The sequence below is a fragment of the Alnus glutinosa genome, chromosome 9 (assembly GCF_958979055.1).
Source record: "Alnus glutinosa chromosome 9, dhAlnGlut1.1, whole genome shotgun sequence".
NCBI lineage: Eukaryota > Viridiplantae > Streptophyta > Magnoliopsida > Fagales > Betulaceae > Alnus > Alnus glutinosa.
In genome coordinates, this window is record NC_084894.1 from 9,343,974 (window position 1) to 9,359,041 (window position 15,068).

At 34.9% G+C, this 15,068-nt stretch overlaps 2 protein-coding genes across 2 annotated transcripts; one reads left to right on the forward strand and one right to left on the reverse strand.

The window, feature by feature from the left end:
• Positions 1-7,308: 7,308 nt before the first annotated feature.
• LOC133877289 (uncharacterized) lies at positions 7,309-7,834 on the forward strand. Its single transcript, XM_062315532.1, has 2 exons — positions 7,309-7,405; positions 7,468-7,834. Exons 1-2 carry the CDS (start codon positions 7,340-7,342, stop codon positions 7,756-7,758), a joined length of 357 nt encoding a protein of 118 aa, XP_062171516.1. The 5' UTR covers positions 7,309-7,339; the 3' UTR covers positions 7,759-7,834.
• Positions 7,835-9,640: 1,806 nt separating this feature from the next.
• LOC133878335 (zinc finger protein ZAT9-like) lies at positions 9,641-14,186 on the reverse strand. The gene is made up of 2 exons (XM_062316863.1): positions 12,996-14,186; positions 9,641-9,669 (listed from the first exon to the last, which is right to left on the reverse strand). Exon 1 carries the CDS (start codon positions 13,948-13,950, stop codon positions 13,012-13,014), a length of 939 nt encoding a protein of 312 aa, XP_062172847.1. The 5' UTR covers positions 13,951-14,186; the 3' UTR covers positions 9,641-9,669; positions 12,996-13,011.
• Positions 14,187-15,068: the final 882 nt, after the last annotated feature.

Here is a 15,068-nt window from a genome sequence, read left to right on the forward strand (position 1 = left end):
CAAACTAGTGTATCCAAATTTCTAAACGTTTCACTTTAGGGTACTCCGTTAGGATTTGCTGTTAAATCCTGTCAAAATTCTTAAAATACCCTTGTGTTTTTTTTTTTAAAAAAAATTATAAAAATTTTCAAAGATTCAGGCATGGATATTTTTGTAAATTCCGTTAAATTCTCACCAACATCTAAATCCTAGTATTTTTTTTTTCCTTAAAAAAAAAAGGGGGGTATTTATGAAATTTTTTGTGAAGTTATCACTCAAAACGACATGTAGCATAAAAGTTAAGAAACGACGTCTTATTATCGGGGATCATCCTAATAATTTCTCAAACGCAAACGACAATAACAGATTATTTTCACGTCGTTTAATTTAAAAACGACATTAAAAGAAAAGTAAGTTTACGTCGTTTACTAGCATAACGAATTAACGATGAGAAGTTGACGAGAACGAATATATTCACGTCATTTAAGCTAAAAAGGACGTGAATTTGTTTTCCTTCAAAAAAAAAAAAAAAAACGTGAATTTGTTATGAAAAAACGCGCGGCTCTAGTTTTTTCAAAACGCGCGCGCTCTCTCTCTCTCTCTCTCTTCGAAGCAGCCGATCCACCTCGCCGTTGCCGCCCTGGTAGTGGTCGACGCCGCCACCCACCTCGAACCTGCAGACCACCTCCACGCCGTCTCCCATTTAAGCAACTCCAGGTACTCTCTCTCTCTCTCTCTCTCTCTCTCTCTCTCTCTCTCTCTCTCTCTCTCTCTCTCTCTCTCTCTCTCTCTCTCTCTCTCTCTCTATTTGGGTTTTCGATTGAGTGGTGTTTAGATCAATATGTGTGTTTGTGGGTATTGTAGTTAGGTTTACCATTCTACAAATGTGTGTGCAGGTTGTTCGGGTTTGTGGTTTGTTTGGGGGAAAACTACAATTTACCCCCCTGAAGTTTACACCAATTTGCAATTCTAGTACCAATGTTTCGATTGCGTCAATTGCACCTCAAAAAGTTTCAAAAATTTGCAATCCACCCCATTCCGTCCAATTGTGCCGTCTCAATTGACGAAAACTCAAACACGTGCGCAGTACGTGCGTTTTTAGACTAAAGTTGACAAAAATGCCCTTATTTAAAACACAGCGTTTCTTGGGTAAATTTTATAAAGAAGTAAAGCCACGTCGTCGTCGTCTCTGAACATAGCTCGATACTCGCTCTCAGTGCAATCACTCGGCTCGTTCCCTTGCTCCACCAGCTGCAGTATTTGTAAGAAAAAAACTTGTCTTCCTAATTCATTAAAAAGAAGGTACTTTGGGAAAAATCTTGTTGTTCCTGACAAACGTTCAGATATTGGTGGCAGTACTGTTGGTAAATATAGTGATGGAATTTGAAGTACAATCACTGGATCTTTGCTGGGTGTGCTGCAATGAATAGCAGTGACGAGCCCTTGTGGTGTATCCTTTGAGGGTATATGTAAAAGTTATAAAACTTTTACGTGTGGATCCACAAGACTTGCTGATAAATCAAATGCTGAAGTTGACGACCATTGAATCACAACCTTCGCGGAGTAACATCCAACCATTCGGGCCTATGGCTCAGCGGGACCCTTTGTGCGTTGCCTTCGTCGAAGTCCATCCCTACCAAGTTTATTCTCAGTTTCTCTTGGACTTGAGGCTTGCTTTAGATATAGATGATAAATCATTTTGCTAGTGCACTTTGGGTGACAACCAAGACATAAAGCACATGCATTATCCTCTTTCTCTCTCCTCCTCTGTTTATGTTGTGTAGAACAGGGGAGAACAAAGTGATTTCTTCAGCGACTCTCTCAGCTCCTGCTTTGTTATGAATCCGTCGCCGTTTTTGTTAAAGGTGGAGAATATCTTCTTGAGCTCAGCCTTGTTGTGGGAATTTAAAGACGTGGTGGAAATAACTAAAGGATTTTTGTCGGGTGGAGTACTGTGTTTCAACCATGCAAACAACTTCTTGGTGGGAAAATGAAAGAATATATAAAGGAAGCCAGTAAGAAATTGAAGAGCTAATAGGAGTACGGTAATTACCATCATTTCTGTTTGCCTAATACAACCAAAGAAGTAAAAGATAGGGAAGATAGAGAAGTAGTGCAGCACAGAGATAGAAGAGAGCAGATAGAGAAGTTTCGTTCGTTTGTGATGGGATTTTTGGTCTTCAGCATTCAAAAAGATTATGCGGTATTTGGATTATTCAAGAAGCTGCTATATCTTCACTTGAGATTAATGGAGACTATTTTGCTTCCCAAAACCAACAGGTACACTTGGCTTCTAATGATGCAGGCGTTTGGGAGGCGTAAAGCGTTTTGAATTTTTTGGGGTTTTTTTTGGACAAAATGGTGCCGTTCAAATGAGGGCATTTTTGTCCACCTTTGTCTAAAAAAGGCACGTACATGGCACGTGGGATCACTTCCGTCTCTTCAGACGGCACAATTGGACGGAAGGGGGTGGATTGCAAATTTTTGAAACTTTCTGGAGTGCAATTGACGCAATCGAAACATTGGTACCAAGATTGCAAATTGGTGTAAACTTCAGGGAGGTAAATTGTAGTTTTCCCTTTGTTTGGGGATTGACCGAAGTGGATGTGTGGGTTTCGGTGAATGGCCGATTGTGGGTTTTTTTTTTTTTTTTTTTTTTTTTTTTTTTTTATTCAGATTTTTTAGAGGAGTTTTTGTTTGATTTTCTGCTTGGTTTTGATTCCTCTTCATCGAACAGGTGTTGAGAGGAATTTTTGAGTTTTGATTTTTTTTTTTTTTTTTTTAATTGGGCTTCAACTGATTAGGGGTTAGGAAGAAATTCTTGGTTTGATTTCTCCGTTTGCTGAAGCTCCAACTGAATGGGTGTTTGTCCCGCAAGGTTTTTTTTTTTATTTTTATTTTTTTTTTTATTTTTTTTTATTGTAATTAAGGGAAGATTTTGTTTGTTTTTCTCTTCTATTTTCATCCGAATGGGTTGAAATGTTTTGTTGTAGTTTGTTTTGATTCTTTTCTGTTTGGTTGAAGCTCCAACTGATTGGGTATTAAGAAGAGGTTTGGATTTGGTTTTGAAATTTATTTGGGGCTTGATGGGTTGGTTTTGTTTTGAGAGCAATTTCTTCATCATGGTTGATGTGGACTATTTTGAGATAATTGATGGGATGTTTATATGTCATGCGCCCATGTTGTTTTGGTTGAGCTAGTTGTCATGCATGAAGGGGTTGCATGTTTGGTAAGGGACAAGTGTGCTGTTGAGTCAAGAACTTCAGGACTTTTTAAGATTCACAATTGAAGTCCAGCAAAGCACACACTTAAAGCTGGACAGTTTAGTTAATAGATCTAGTATCTGTTGCTGTTTTGGGCCGGACAGCTTCGTTATTTAGTTTGTATGGGTGTTTCTATGGACTTACATGACATGCTGTTGGGTTACACTCAATAAATAAAAATATGCTAGGGAAGTTTATGGGATATGATGTTAATTTGCTGAAATTTTTAGTGAAATTAGGAGTTGTGTTTTCTTCTAGAGTTGGATGAAAAAAGGAGCAATTCTTGACGGTTTTTTTATAGACGGTTTTAAAAACTGTCTAGAATTAAATTTTTAATGACATTTTTCTGACAAGCGTCAGGAATTAATTATTTACAGACGATTTTCAAAAAATCGTCTGTAAAAAAATAAATTACGACGGTTTTTTTTTCAAATAGTCGTTAAATTTGTGGACGGTTTGGAAATGTAAATTTCCAGATGGTTTGACCCAAACCGTCTGTAAATTTACTTATATAAACCAAAAAATCGTATGTTCTCTCTCTCAGAAACCGGCGCCCCCCCCCCCCCCCCCTCCTCTTACATTTCCAGATGGTTTGAACCAAACCGTCTGTAAATTTACTTATATAAACCAAAAAATCGCAAGTTCTCTCTCTCAGAAACCGCCCCCCCCCCCCCCCCCCCCCTCGCTTTGTTAGGAGTAGTTTGTCGGGATTGCATTTCAGATTTAGAGGTAATTTTCTTTTTCTTTTTCTTTTTTTCTTTTTTTCTTTTTTTTTTTTTTTTTTTTTTTTTTTTTTTTTTTTTTTAAAAATTTGGTTTCTGTTTGGTTGTTGAGGAAGAAAAACATAGGTTTTGTTGCTTTTTCTTAGTTTGCTGGCATTTAATTTTTTTTGCCTGATTTTGCCATTTGTTTCCTCTGTTTTTACGTTTTATTTTGTTTTATTTTATTTTATTTTATTTTATTTTTTTTGGTCTTTTATGATGCTCTGCTACTCTTTCATGTGCTAGTTAATCTGCAGAATTTTGTCTTCAAATTAAGTTCAGAGAATGTTTTGTGCTTAATCTTATAGAATCTGATTAACATTTTCCTTTTATTTAAGGGTGTTGTTAATCTTATAGAATCTAGTAGCATTATAAAAAGAAAAAGAATGTTTTATTGTTCCCTAATATCATATCGAGTTACCAAAAAGACTTCTCATTCTTCATGGTGTAGGGATATCCACTCCTGCAACAAAAACCAAAACTTTTATTTATTCAAGTTCTCATAAATCATGGCTCAAAATGAAAGTGAAAAATTCATAGACCAACGGAAAGAACAACATAAAGGTAATTTCAAATTTTATAAGCCATGCACCCCAACCTATATACAAAAGGAACAATAATACCAAATATTGGAACCTAACCCCAGAGAGAGATCTTGAGACTGAAAAACTGTGAAATGAGCTTAAAAAAAAAAAAAAATAAGATTCATAAATCATATTGGGAGATGCTACCCACTAATCTTATAGAATCTAGTAGCATTATAAAAAGAAAAAGAATGTTTTGTGCTTTCATTGCCACCTCCAATTCTATTCCTTCCGTAAACCACCATCCTACAACGTTGTCCACATTGTATCTTTCCCCATTGATAGATGACACAATCTACTTAATATGCTTGTTCTAGATTTTTCTTTTTCCCTTTCTTTTTGATAGGGTAATTTTTCTTCCATAGAAATTGGTCAGTTAACTTTTCAATTTGGACTGGTTTAACTACTCACTATTCTCTGTACAAACAGTTTCTAGCTGCTCCATCGTTAATCAGATTGTGGATTTCTTGCATGTCAAAGCATCATCCTTGGTTGGATTAACAATTAGGGAAAATATCGCAGAATTACATTGTGCTTTTGCTGCATTTGATTTCACGACCTCATGTTATTCTACTTTTGCAGTCCAATGCTTCTGTCCAATGTTTTGCCAAATTGATAACAGAATGCATGTGGTATTACAGTTATAACAATAAGATAACTTTCATTAGTTTTTTTTAAGAAATAGTGCAGATGTGTCTAACTTTTTCTTAGATCAAACACACATAGCTTTCTCAATTCCCATCTATGATGATCATATAGGACTAAAATATATAAATCTTCAATAATTCTATGGGTGAATCTTACAGTGAGAAGCATGCATATTGATTGAAAATTTATAAGTATTCAAGTTATCTAAATTCTATTATATTTTAAATATAGATTATGTGGAGATTAGTCTAAAAACCTTTCATTTCCAATACTATGCATGTGATGTCACTAAACCCCACTTCAAATTTTAATAAATAAGCCATTTAACTTGAAATAAAAATAGTTAGTTGATTTCTTTCAACAGTTCAGTTGAACTGAACTTTGCCGGCCTCCCTACCTAGCAATTGATTATATTTGATAATATGTTTTGGAAGATTTTTTTTTTTTTTTTTATTATTATTTTTTTTATTTTGAAAGAGTGTTTTAATATAATATAAATGTGAGAAAGTTTTTGTGATATTGTAGTGAGAAAGATGGATAAGAGTTGGATGAAAAAGCCGAAAAGAACGAGAGAGTACATTCGTGGGGTTATGGCGTTTGTGAAATTTGCAAGGGAGCACTCTAAGAGAAAAGGATTCATTGTGTCCCTGTAAGAAGTGTTCCATGGGCAAAACATGGTCCAATGAAGTTGTATTTGCCCATTTAACGTTAGATGCCGGGATTATTGAGGGTTACACCGAGTGGATAATGCATGGGGAACCACTTGTCTCTCCTGCTAAAGTTCCCAGTACTGTTTGAGTCGATAGTATTCCACTATATGGGGGGTCCAGTAGGATGCAACACATGCTAAATGATGTTTTTGTAATGCACGATGTTTGTGTAAAAGCGGGTGAGTCTCAAGTGGGAGTTGAAGCCAAAGCTGAAGTCGAAGCCGTGGAGGATGAAAATGAAGACTCTAACAAGGGGGTGAATAAGTTAGAGGATTTGCTAAATGATGTCGATACGCCACTCCATGAAAATACAAAACATAGCAAATTGGGAGCTATTGTGCATCTATATAGTATGAAGTGTATAAACGGTTGGAGCAATACATCATTCTCCGTGTTGCTTGGATTTATCAATGAGTTGACGTCTTCGGATGCAAGTTTGCCTAAAGACACATATGAGGTGAAAAAGTACATTAGGGATTTAGGCCTTGGGGTACGAGAAGATATCGGCTTGTCGCAAATGTTGTATGTTGTTTTGGAGGGAAAATGAAAAGTTGGACAAATGTACATCGTGCAATGAGTCTAGGTGGAAGGATGACGTAACTGATGAAGATGGGTCTACAAAAAGTTTGAAAACAAAGCTGGTCAAAGTGTTGCGTTGGTTGCCTCCAGAACATGGGGGGAGAAGGAATAAGAGACCATTCGATGGTGTGCAGGAAATGGATAGTCCGCCCGAAGTGCCGGATGGCGATGAGATCATGAGACAATTAGAATGTGTTGTGAAACGGGCAAGGACCGAACATAAGCTGCCCAGTGGAGAAGTTGATTGGAAGAGGCGAAGTGTATTATACGATTTGCCTTACTGGAAAGATCAGTTACTACACCATAACATTGATGTAATGCACACAGAAAAAAATATCGTTAATAACATACTTGGCACGTTATTGGACATAAATGGGAAAACCAAAGACAACCTCGAACCATGTCAAGACTTGCGTAAGATGAATTTGAGACTAGAAGACATTAAAATGCAAGTTGATAGGCGATTGTCTTAGGCTAATAAGGTATTTTCTCAATAATGCCAAACGCTAAATTTATGGAGTGATGTCGTTCTCTTTTAATTATTTATTTTGTTTAAGAAATTCACATATTAACAGTACGAAGTTTATAGGAAATAGCAGGGAAGGCCAAGACAAGCCGTGGCTTCAACAAATTTTTTCACACTTTGGGATCGAAGAGCATTGCACAGGTTGCACAAGATATGGTACGTACAACTCTGGCAATTAATAGAAAAACGTTCATGGCTCGTACGTACTGTAGTTAGATAATAAACTTGTATGATAATGTTAATGATATTGCAGGAGGAAGACACAAGAGAAACCCCAAACCGAGACGATATGTTCATTGTCTCGCATATCAAGAAAGATGGGAACCCTATGAATGCAGTGGCTGGAGAAGCTATGGTAAGTGCTAAATACGTAATATTATTTGTATGTTCAAGTTATCATTTGTATGTTTTGTGTAGGCGAAGATGAGAGCAATTATCGATAATCAATCACTTGCAAAACGAGTGTGTTCACAAGGGTCGATTTATTGGTCCCCTAACGATGCGTGCACACAAGTACTAGGACGGGAACATTCCGGTCGTGTACGCGGGGTGGGGCTAGGGCCAACTCTTGGTAAATCCACGTCTTATACCTCCGGACAGAGATCGATCTCTAGTGCGTCTACTCCCATGAAACAAGCGATGGTTGCTGAGATGAAACGTTTGAAGACTTTGTTTGAAGAGCAAAACATCAAGTATGAAGCGCAATAGGAAGAGCTAGCAGCCGTCAAACGTATGGTAGCCATGATTATGGTGGGGAAACAACCATCAATGGGAAACAACCAAGAAGGTGATGTTTCGGTTTAGTCTTAGTTTTTCATTAATTAGCCATTAAGTGACAAAAGAACAGAAAAATTTCATTATTGTACTCTTTGAAGAGATTTGAAGAGAAAATTAAGACTGTGTGTATGTACAAATGCAGGGGAAGCCGATGATGATGATGAGACAGGATAAGGTGGCGCATAAAAGGGATAGTGCTTGTTGGCTGAGTATATTTTCTCACAATCTCATCTATGCTCATTATGTACGTTCCAATGTTTTAGGACCCATGAATAATATAAGAAACCCATATATAAATTAATGTTTTAGGTTAAGGTGGTGACTAAAACATATGTGTCATGTTTTTATTTAAAGAAGTCCCTAATGTATTATGTTTCCTAATAGTGTCATTCCAATAAAAAATTACCTTTATGTGCCAACTTCAAATATCAAGTATGTTATGGATCCCACTCTACCTTTGGTTTCAAAGAAGCCCTTGTTTTGGTGATTCAAACTGTGAATAGTCAAGAAAATTATTTGAATAATGAGAATTTCTGTTTTCTAATTTTCTATGATGCTCAAAATATCAAATGGTTAAAATTGAAGTATACTCGTGTAATGCTTGATTTAATAAATATTAAAGAGATTAAAGGAGGATGTACACCATTCATACTTTTGTTCATTCGTTTTATTTTAACCAAATTGGTTGGTTTCTGTGAAACAATGGGAAAACCATTGCACAAGTGCTACAATAATGGCTTCTATTTGAATGACGAGAGTTTCTATTCATTGTTTATGTCATTGACAGAAAATACAAAAAAATTATACTTTGACTTAGTAAGACTTGGGTTCAAGTCTTACCCAACCCCATCCAATATCTTGCCACTTGAGCCAAACCCAAGTGACTTTTTACCTACATTAGCAAATGATTGAGAATTGCTCAATAGATTCTTGTTTAATTCTATGCTCATTATATTCCATTGTTTCAGGTTTTGATGGGTGGCGTGGCATGTGGGCAGTAACACTTCTTCTTGGCACTAAAACATATTTCATGTATGTAATAATTGTTGTATCCAAAATCTTTTGGTTTACTAGAGAGACATTGTTTTTATTGAATGGGACTATTTTGACATGTATTTGGATCAATTGTGAAATGTATTTGGATTTGAATTATGTAATAGGTATGCATTTGAATTTTGTAATAGGTAAGCTAGTAGACTGTTGTTGTGAAGAAGTGCATTTTGGACCTTGGATTTGGATTGTGCAGGTTAATATAAAAAAAAATTATATTAAGGATTTTCTCGTGCCAATGAGGTTAATATTAAAAAAAAATATTATTATTTATTCTGGACGGTTAATTTCAGGTGATTTGGTCCAAAACTGTCTGAAATTCCGGACAATTTGGCTCAAACCATCTAGAATTCGAATTCTCGACCAAATATTTTGGACGGTTTAAAACTGTTTAGAATAGACTATCTGGACTTTATTCCAGACGGTTTTTTACCATGAAACTGTCCAAAGATGGTGAATTTGTTGTAGTGTAGTTAACATTCTAGCTAACTAAAATTTTTGCAATACATATGTGTGTGTCAATTAACTTGGTTCTTGTATGATAAAATAAGATAGAAATCAAGCGCTGTCCAAAAATTTGCAATTATGGACAGCTTATCATGTAGTTTTCTTTTGGGTATTTTGATAGAGAAGATGGAACTAGGGGCTAGCTGTCCAAAACATAAAATCTTAGATAGCTTAGCATCTCGTAGAGATGAATACCTATTTTTTATCTCATGGAATTAAACATTGCGTTACTTGCCCCGCCGTGCCGTTGAAAATGGTCTCTCTTGCAGCCCAAGCCTTTGTTCCCTGCATTTTTTGATTTAAGTGAGTTTTAACAATTCTTTTTATTTATAAATCTACGCTTGAGAATCTGGTTCTAGTGCTTTTGAGACATTAGGTTGTCCTTAGAAAACATTTAGACCTACATCATGTAGGCATAAAATACTATGCAAAATATATTATTCCGAGGTAACAAATGAATCCATGCACAAGTGAGTCTCTTTCTCTTTCTTGTTTTTTCTTTTCTTAAGTAAATGGATTAGGGTTACATAGACTCAAAAAACCGAAAAATAGGTGGGTTCCCCAACAACAAATCCAAATCAAAATACAATGCAGAAAATACAACAAAATAATAAGAAATGGGCCAAAAAATGAGCCGGTCTCTCTCTTGCTATTTGTTTATGAAAATATGTGTTTATTTGTGGATTATGTGCTCGTGTTTTTTTTTTTGTTGCTCATGTGTGTTTGGTTGCAGAGAAGATGGAGGGACAGAGAAGATGAAAGTTGTGAATTTGAGCTTTGTGTGCATGTGTTTATGAATGTATCTTGGGATTTGTATAGTGAAAAGGGTGGATTGTATAATATGTGTGTCTTTTCGGTATTATGTAAACCTTAAAAATGATGTCCTAGAAAAGGGCAAACCTTTCTTGTTGTGTTTTCCTCGTGTGGCAGTTTGCTTTGGGTGTGGTCAAACCAAACCTCTCTAGTCGTGTCTTTATGTAGAGGGTTTGAGAATTCTATGTTTTTACTTCTTTCTTCTTTCTTCTTCTACTTTTTTTTTTTTTTTTTTTTGTAATAGTGACGAAGAGCCAATCTAAGCTGGAGCTACTTCGTGTATCCATCATTATCATGTAAATCTCAAATTCGTGTAAAGTGTCCCCTCTACTAAGATTCTTACCACTTGAGCCAATTTGGTCCGGTGGTGGACACACTTGGGGGCTTGCATATTTGGCAATTTGATTGTATCGTGGTTCTTTTATTTTATTTGGACTTGTAATCATCTACAAATATTTTCTTTCGTTATGCTTGTAATTATCCAATTATGTCTCATCCGATTTTGAGAAAAAGATCATTGTTTTTATCATTTGGAAAGATAAATACTATTTTCATGTCCACTCATTTTCCTTTAGCAATATATGCACTTCAAGTTATGAAAGCACCAAATATATATATATATAGGGGCGGAGCTAGGGTTTAGGATTTGGGGGGGCTAAATTGAAAAAAAATAATTTGGAAGGGCCAAAACTAAAAAAATAAAAAAAATTTAAGGGTAAAATTTAATTAAATTTTTTTTTTTTTTTTAGAATTTTTTTTTTTTTTGGGAAACCCTTGGCCTTGGGTGGGGGGGGGGGGACAGGCTCCCCCAAGGCCAGGGGTAGCTCTGCCCCTGTATATATATATATACACTGTGCATAAAATATTTTATATACATATGTTTATCAGGTAAAAAAAAAAGTGGGTACATTGTATTAATACAGTATACCCATTTTCTTTAATTTATTAAAAAATTTACAGTTGATGTAGTTTAAATTAAACGATTTATGTTGTATTGTATTAACCGACGTAAATTCTTGTCATTTATTGTTAAACGACGAGAAATATTTTTTTTGAACCCAGATATCACGACCGAAGATAAACAACAAGAACAAACGATGAGTTTATCTATCTCTTGTTTGATGTCAAGTATTTATGAAATTTAAATCGTTCATTAACAATAAATAGCTAGATTAAAAAAAAAAATAAAAAATTGTAAGATGAAGCTGATCATTCACCAAAAGATAAAGGTTTGTGAAGTGGTTTCCTTTATCAAGTATAATGCTAATAGCCAAAATGGCCTTGGTTCATTCTTTGGACTCTGTTTGAAATAGAGGTTTGTCCACCTTTCATTTTGAGTACTGTACTAGAGGAGAAACCCTCCATTTTTTGATCAATGAAAATAATACTTATTTCCCCAAAAAAAAAAAAAAAAAAAAAAAAAAAAGAAAGAAAGAAAGAAAGAAAGAAAGTATAATGCTACTAATTTGTTACTCATATAGGAAAAATATTATATCCCACTAGCTAGGATAAATGATAAATCCCTCCCAAGCCTGATCTTATTTACATTACTTGTGACCTACATTAATCTCATTTTTCTTTCTACTTTCAATTTCCAACCTCTCCTAATTCAAATAATGAAAATTTGTTTATTTTTCACTTTTACCAAGATTCTTATACCCTCGTTTATGTTGTTAAATAATAATAATAATAATAATATCTTTCTTTTTAAAGGAAAATTTTCAACAATTACGTTATACAATTGAAGGCTGATTATGGTATCGTAAGCAGAAATAACTAGAACAATTGAGTTCTTTCATAAGCGAAAGCGGATATTACTAATTTAAATCATTTTTTTTTCCCTCTCCTTAAGGGTAATTACTTAACCCAAAAAAAAATTAAATTAAATTAAAAACATATATGTGAGTGAAAGGAGAAAAGTTTTATTTAATGGCGTAACTTGTTCAAATTTAAGCATGAGCATCTGATATTTCCACCTAATTTAGAATCAAAGAAAAGAAAATATGATCATCAATCATCATAAAATAATTTACAAAATGTGGCCTCGTATCATCTTCATCATAAAGAAAGAATTGGGGCATGCAATCCTGATGATTTTCAGATGGGGATGCAGCAACAACTAAGATCTAAGATCAATAGAGGCAAAACTAGATATGAGAACCGAAAGATTTAGTTTGAAAATTAAACTAAATCTTGAAAAATCTGATTAAATTCTGAATAAGAAGCAGAAATTCAAGAAAGTAATTATTCCTAATATCCAAGAACAAGTGAGAAACATAATTTGATCATATAAGAATCAAAAGTTTGAGAAATTAACTCTTGAATATACCTAATCAAATTCCAGTTATGAAGAATTTCAAGAAATTAAGCAAACCCAAGTAGGAATTGAGCAAAGGGTTTAAGAAGTAGAACAAGAGATGTAAGTAGGATCCGTTTGGGTTGACGATTTCAAAAAGTAAGATTTATAAATAGTGATTTTAAAACTTGCAACTTGAAAATGTGTTTTCTTGGATTCGATAAAATCAAAATTTGGCATTTAAAATCATAATTTAGCAGCACCCCTTTACTTGCGATTTGAAAATGCAGATTTTGTGTTTTCAATTCTCAATTTTTATTTTTAAAAAAATGCAATCCCAAACGAGATTTAATTTAAAATTATACTTTTTGTCTACAAAATCACAATGTCAAACACACCAATAGACATAAATCAATATGAGAATCCAAAGTTTGAAGGGAAAAAAAGATAGAAATTCAAAGAAAGTGTACAGGCTGCTTGAACAGCTAATTTTCTATCAGACCTGATTGAAGGTAGACTCAATATACATCTTCATCTTCCATATCATAAGGTTGATTTAGATCAAAATCCATTCTTCTTGGACCTGTCTGGCTGGCTTCTCCTGGTGATGGGAATGTCTTGTTGCTTTCTTCACCCTCATCAATTCTGAAAGTATCTGCAAATGATGCAACAATATTTGTTGCTTCTCTGTTCTTGTCTTTGTTGTGGATGGATCTGTGACCCCCCAAGCCTTGAAAGGTCGGGAAGGATTTATCACAAGTGCTGCATTTATAGCAATTCTCACCCACTTTCTCACCATTTGTTGCTTCACTCTCTTCACAATCTCTCAACTTCTCTACCCAACTCTTCGCCTTCTTCTTTTTCACGATCCTCTGTTTTTCTTCTCTACGAACTTCAATCGCAGCCTGATTTATGGAGCAACTGTATTCAGGCAGCTGGGTGGGATTTTCTCCACGAGAAATAGAAACGAGAATCTGGGCCGCCGCAACTGCGCCGGTACTTATCCGCCGCCTCCTCTCCGTCTTCGACCAGTTGGAAACGGACTTAAGAAGAACATCGGTATCGGATTTCGCACGTGTCAATTGGGGGCCATTGTTGTCGTCTTCATCATCATCATCATCATCCGCAGAATCTGCCATTGTCGAACTGCGACTTTTTCTTGGAGGTTGAATCCCCTTCCAATCTCTATCTGGGTGGGCCCTCATGTGGCCGAACAACGATCTCATCGACGGGAAATCCTTCTTGCATATACAGCAGCATCCCATCTTGGCCGCAACTTTCTTGGTCTGAAAGTGCGATCTTCTGTGACCTCCCAAAGCCTTTCCGCCGATGAATGTTTTGCCACAAAGGTCACAGATGCGTATAATGGCCTTTGGGTTTCCATGCTTCACATTCTTCTTCTTTTCAAAGGGTACGTGATGATCATCATCTTTTTCAAAAGGGTCGTCAACACCCATGAAAACAGACTGCAACAGTCGGTGTTCTTGGAAGAACTGCAAAAGAAAGAGATTTGAAAAGAAAGAGAGAAAGAGAAGAGGTTTGTGTAGAGAATCTCTTGGAAAATATGTGCAAATATGTCTGTCTGCATTAAATTTCCAAAAGAATAACAGATTTCCATTTGGCTATCAATCTCTAATTAATTCAACTCTCCCTTGCCAACCTTGCTCTGCCAAAGCTCTTGGCCTTTGGTTTCCATAAGGTAATATCACATTATTTCCAATATCCCCCACTTAACCCATTTACATATATGCTTCTTTTTCTTTTCTTTTCTTCTTCTTTCTTTCTTTTCTTTTCTTTTTTTTTTTTTTCTTTTTTTTTTTTTAATTTATTATTATTATTATTTATTTATTGTTTTAACCTTATCTATCTAAATTCTTAGATCAACATAAATCGCCTTTCCAAAATCTTCACCCTTCGTGCTACTATTTTCTTTGTGAGTAATACTATACATTTATCTCTAATCTCACTTGTATACTACTGACTTTTATATTATTGAGTTGATGTAGCAGTACTCATCAGCCCTTCGATCCATCTTTATTAAAAAAATGAAAAAAAATTAAAAAAGTGTGTCACCTAGTGATACATGAGTGGAACGAAAGATGAGTATTAAACGTTAAACACAAGGTAATAACTTTCTTTTGGTACATTAATTTACTCTTTTTCTATGTTTTTTTTTTTTTTTGGGTTTCTCTAATTCAAATATTGGGTTAATTAACCTTAATAACTCAATGTACTCCATTTGCTCAACATTACCAAACAGCTTCACAGCATGCTTTCGAAGTTCATATGGGTTTGCGGTTTCAAAATACAATTTTTAAAAACACAGTTAAGCGCTTAACAAAATCGCGATTTGACCTTCAAAATTACAGGTTTGTTTCTAAATAGGGCATTTTTTTTTTAAATTCCAATTTGCCTGCAATTTAAAAATATATATATAAAAAAATTAAAAAAAAGAAAAAGAAAAAGTGAACAACAACGTTTTGAAATGGCAATTTTTAAAAGTCATACTTTCAAACGAACACGCTCTTAGTCAATTAGTAGCCAAGTGGAGTATTGGTGAAGTCACTGCTGATAA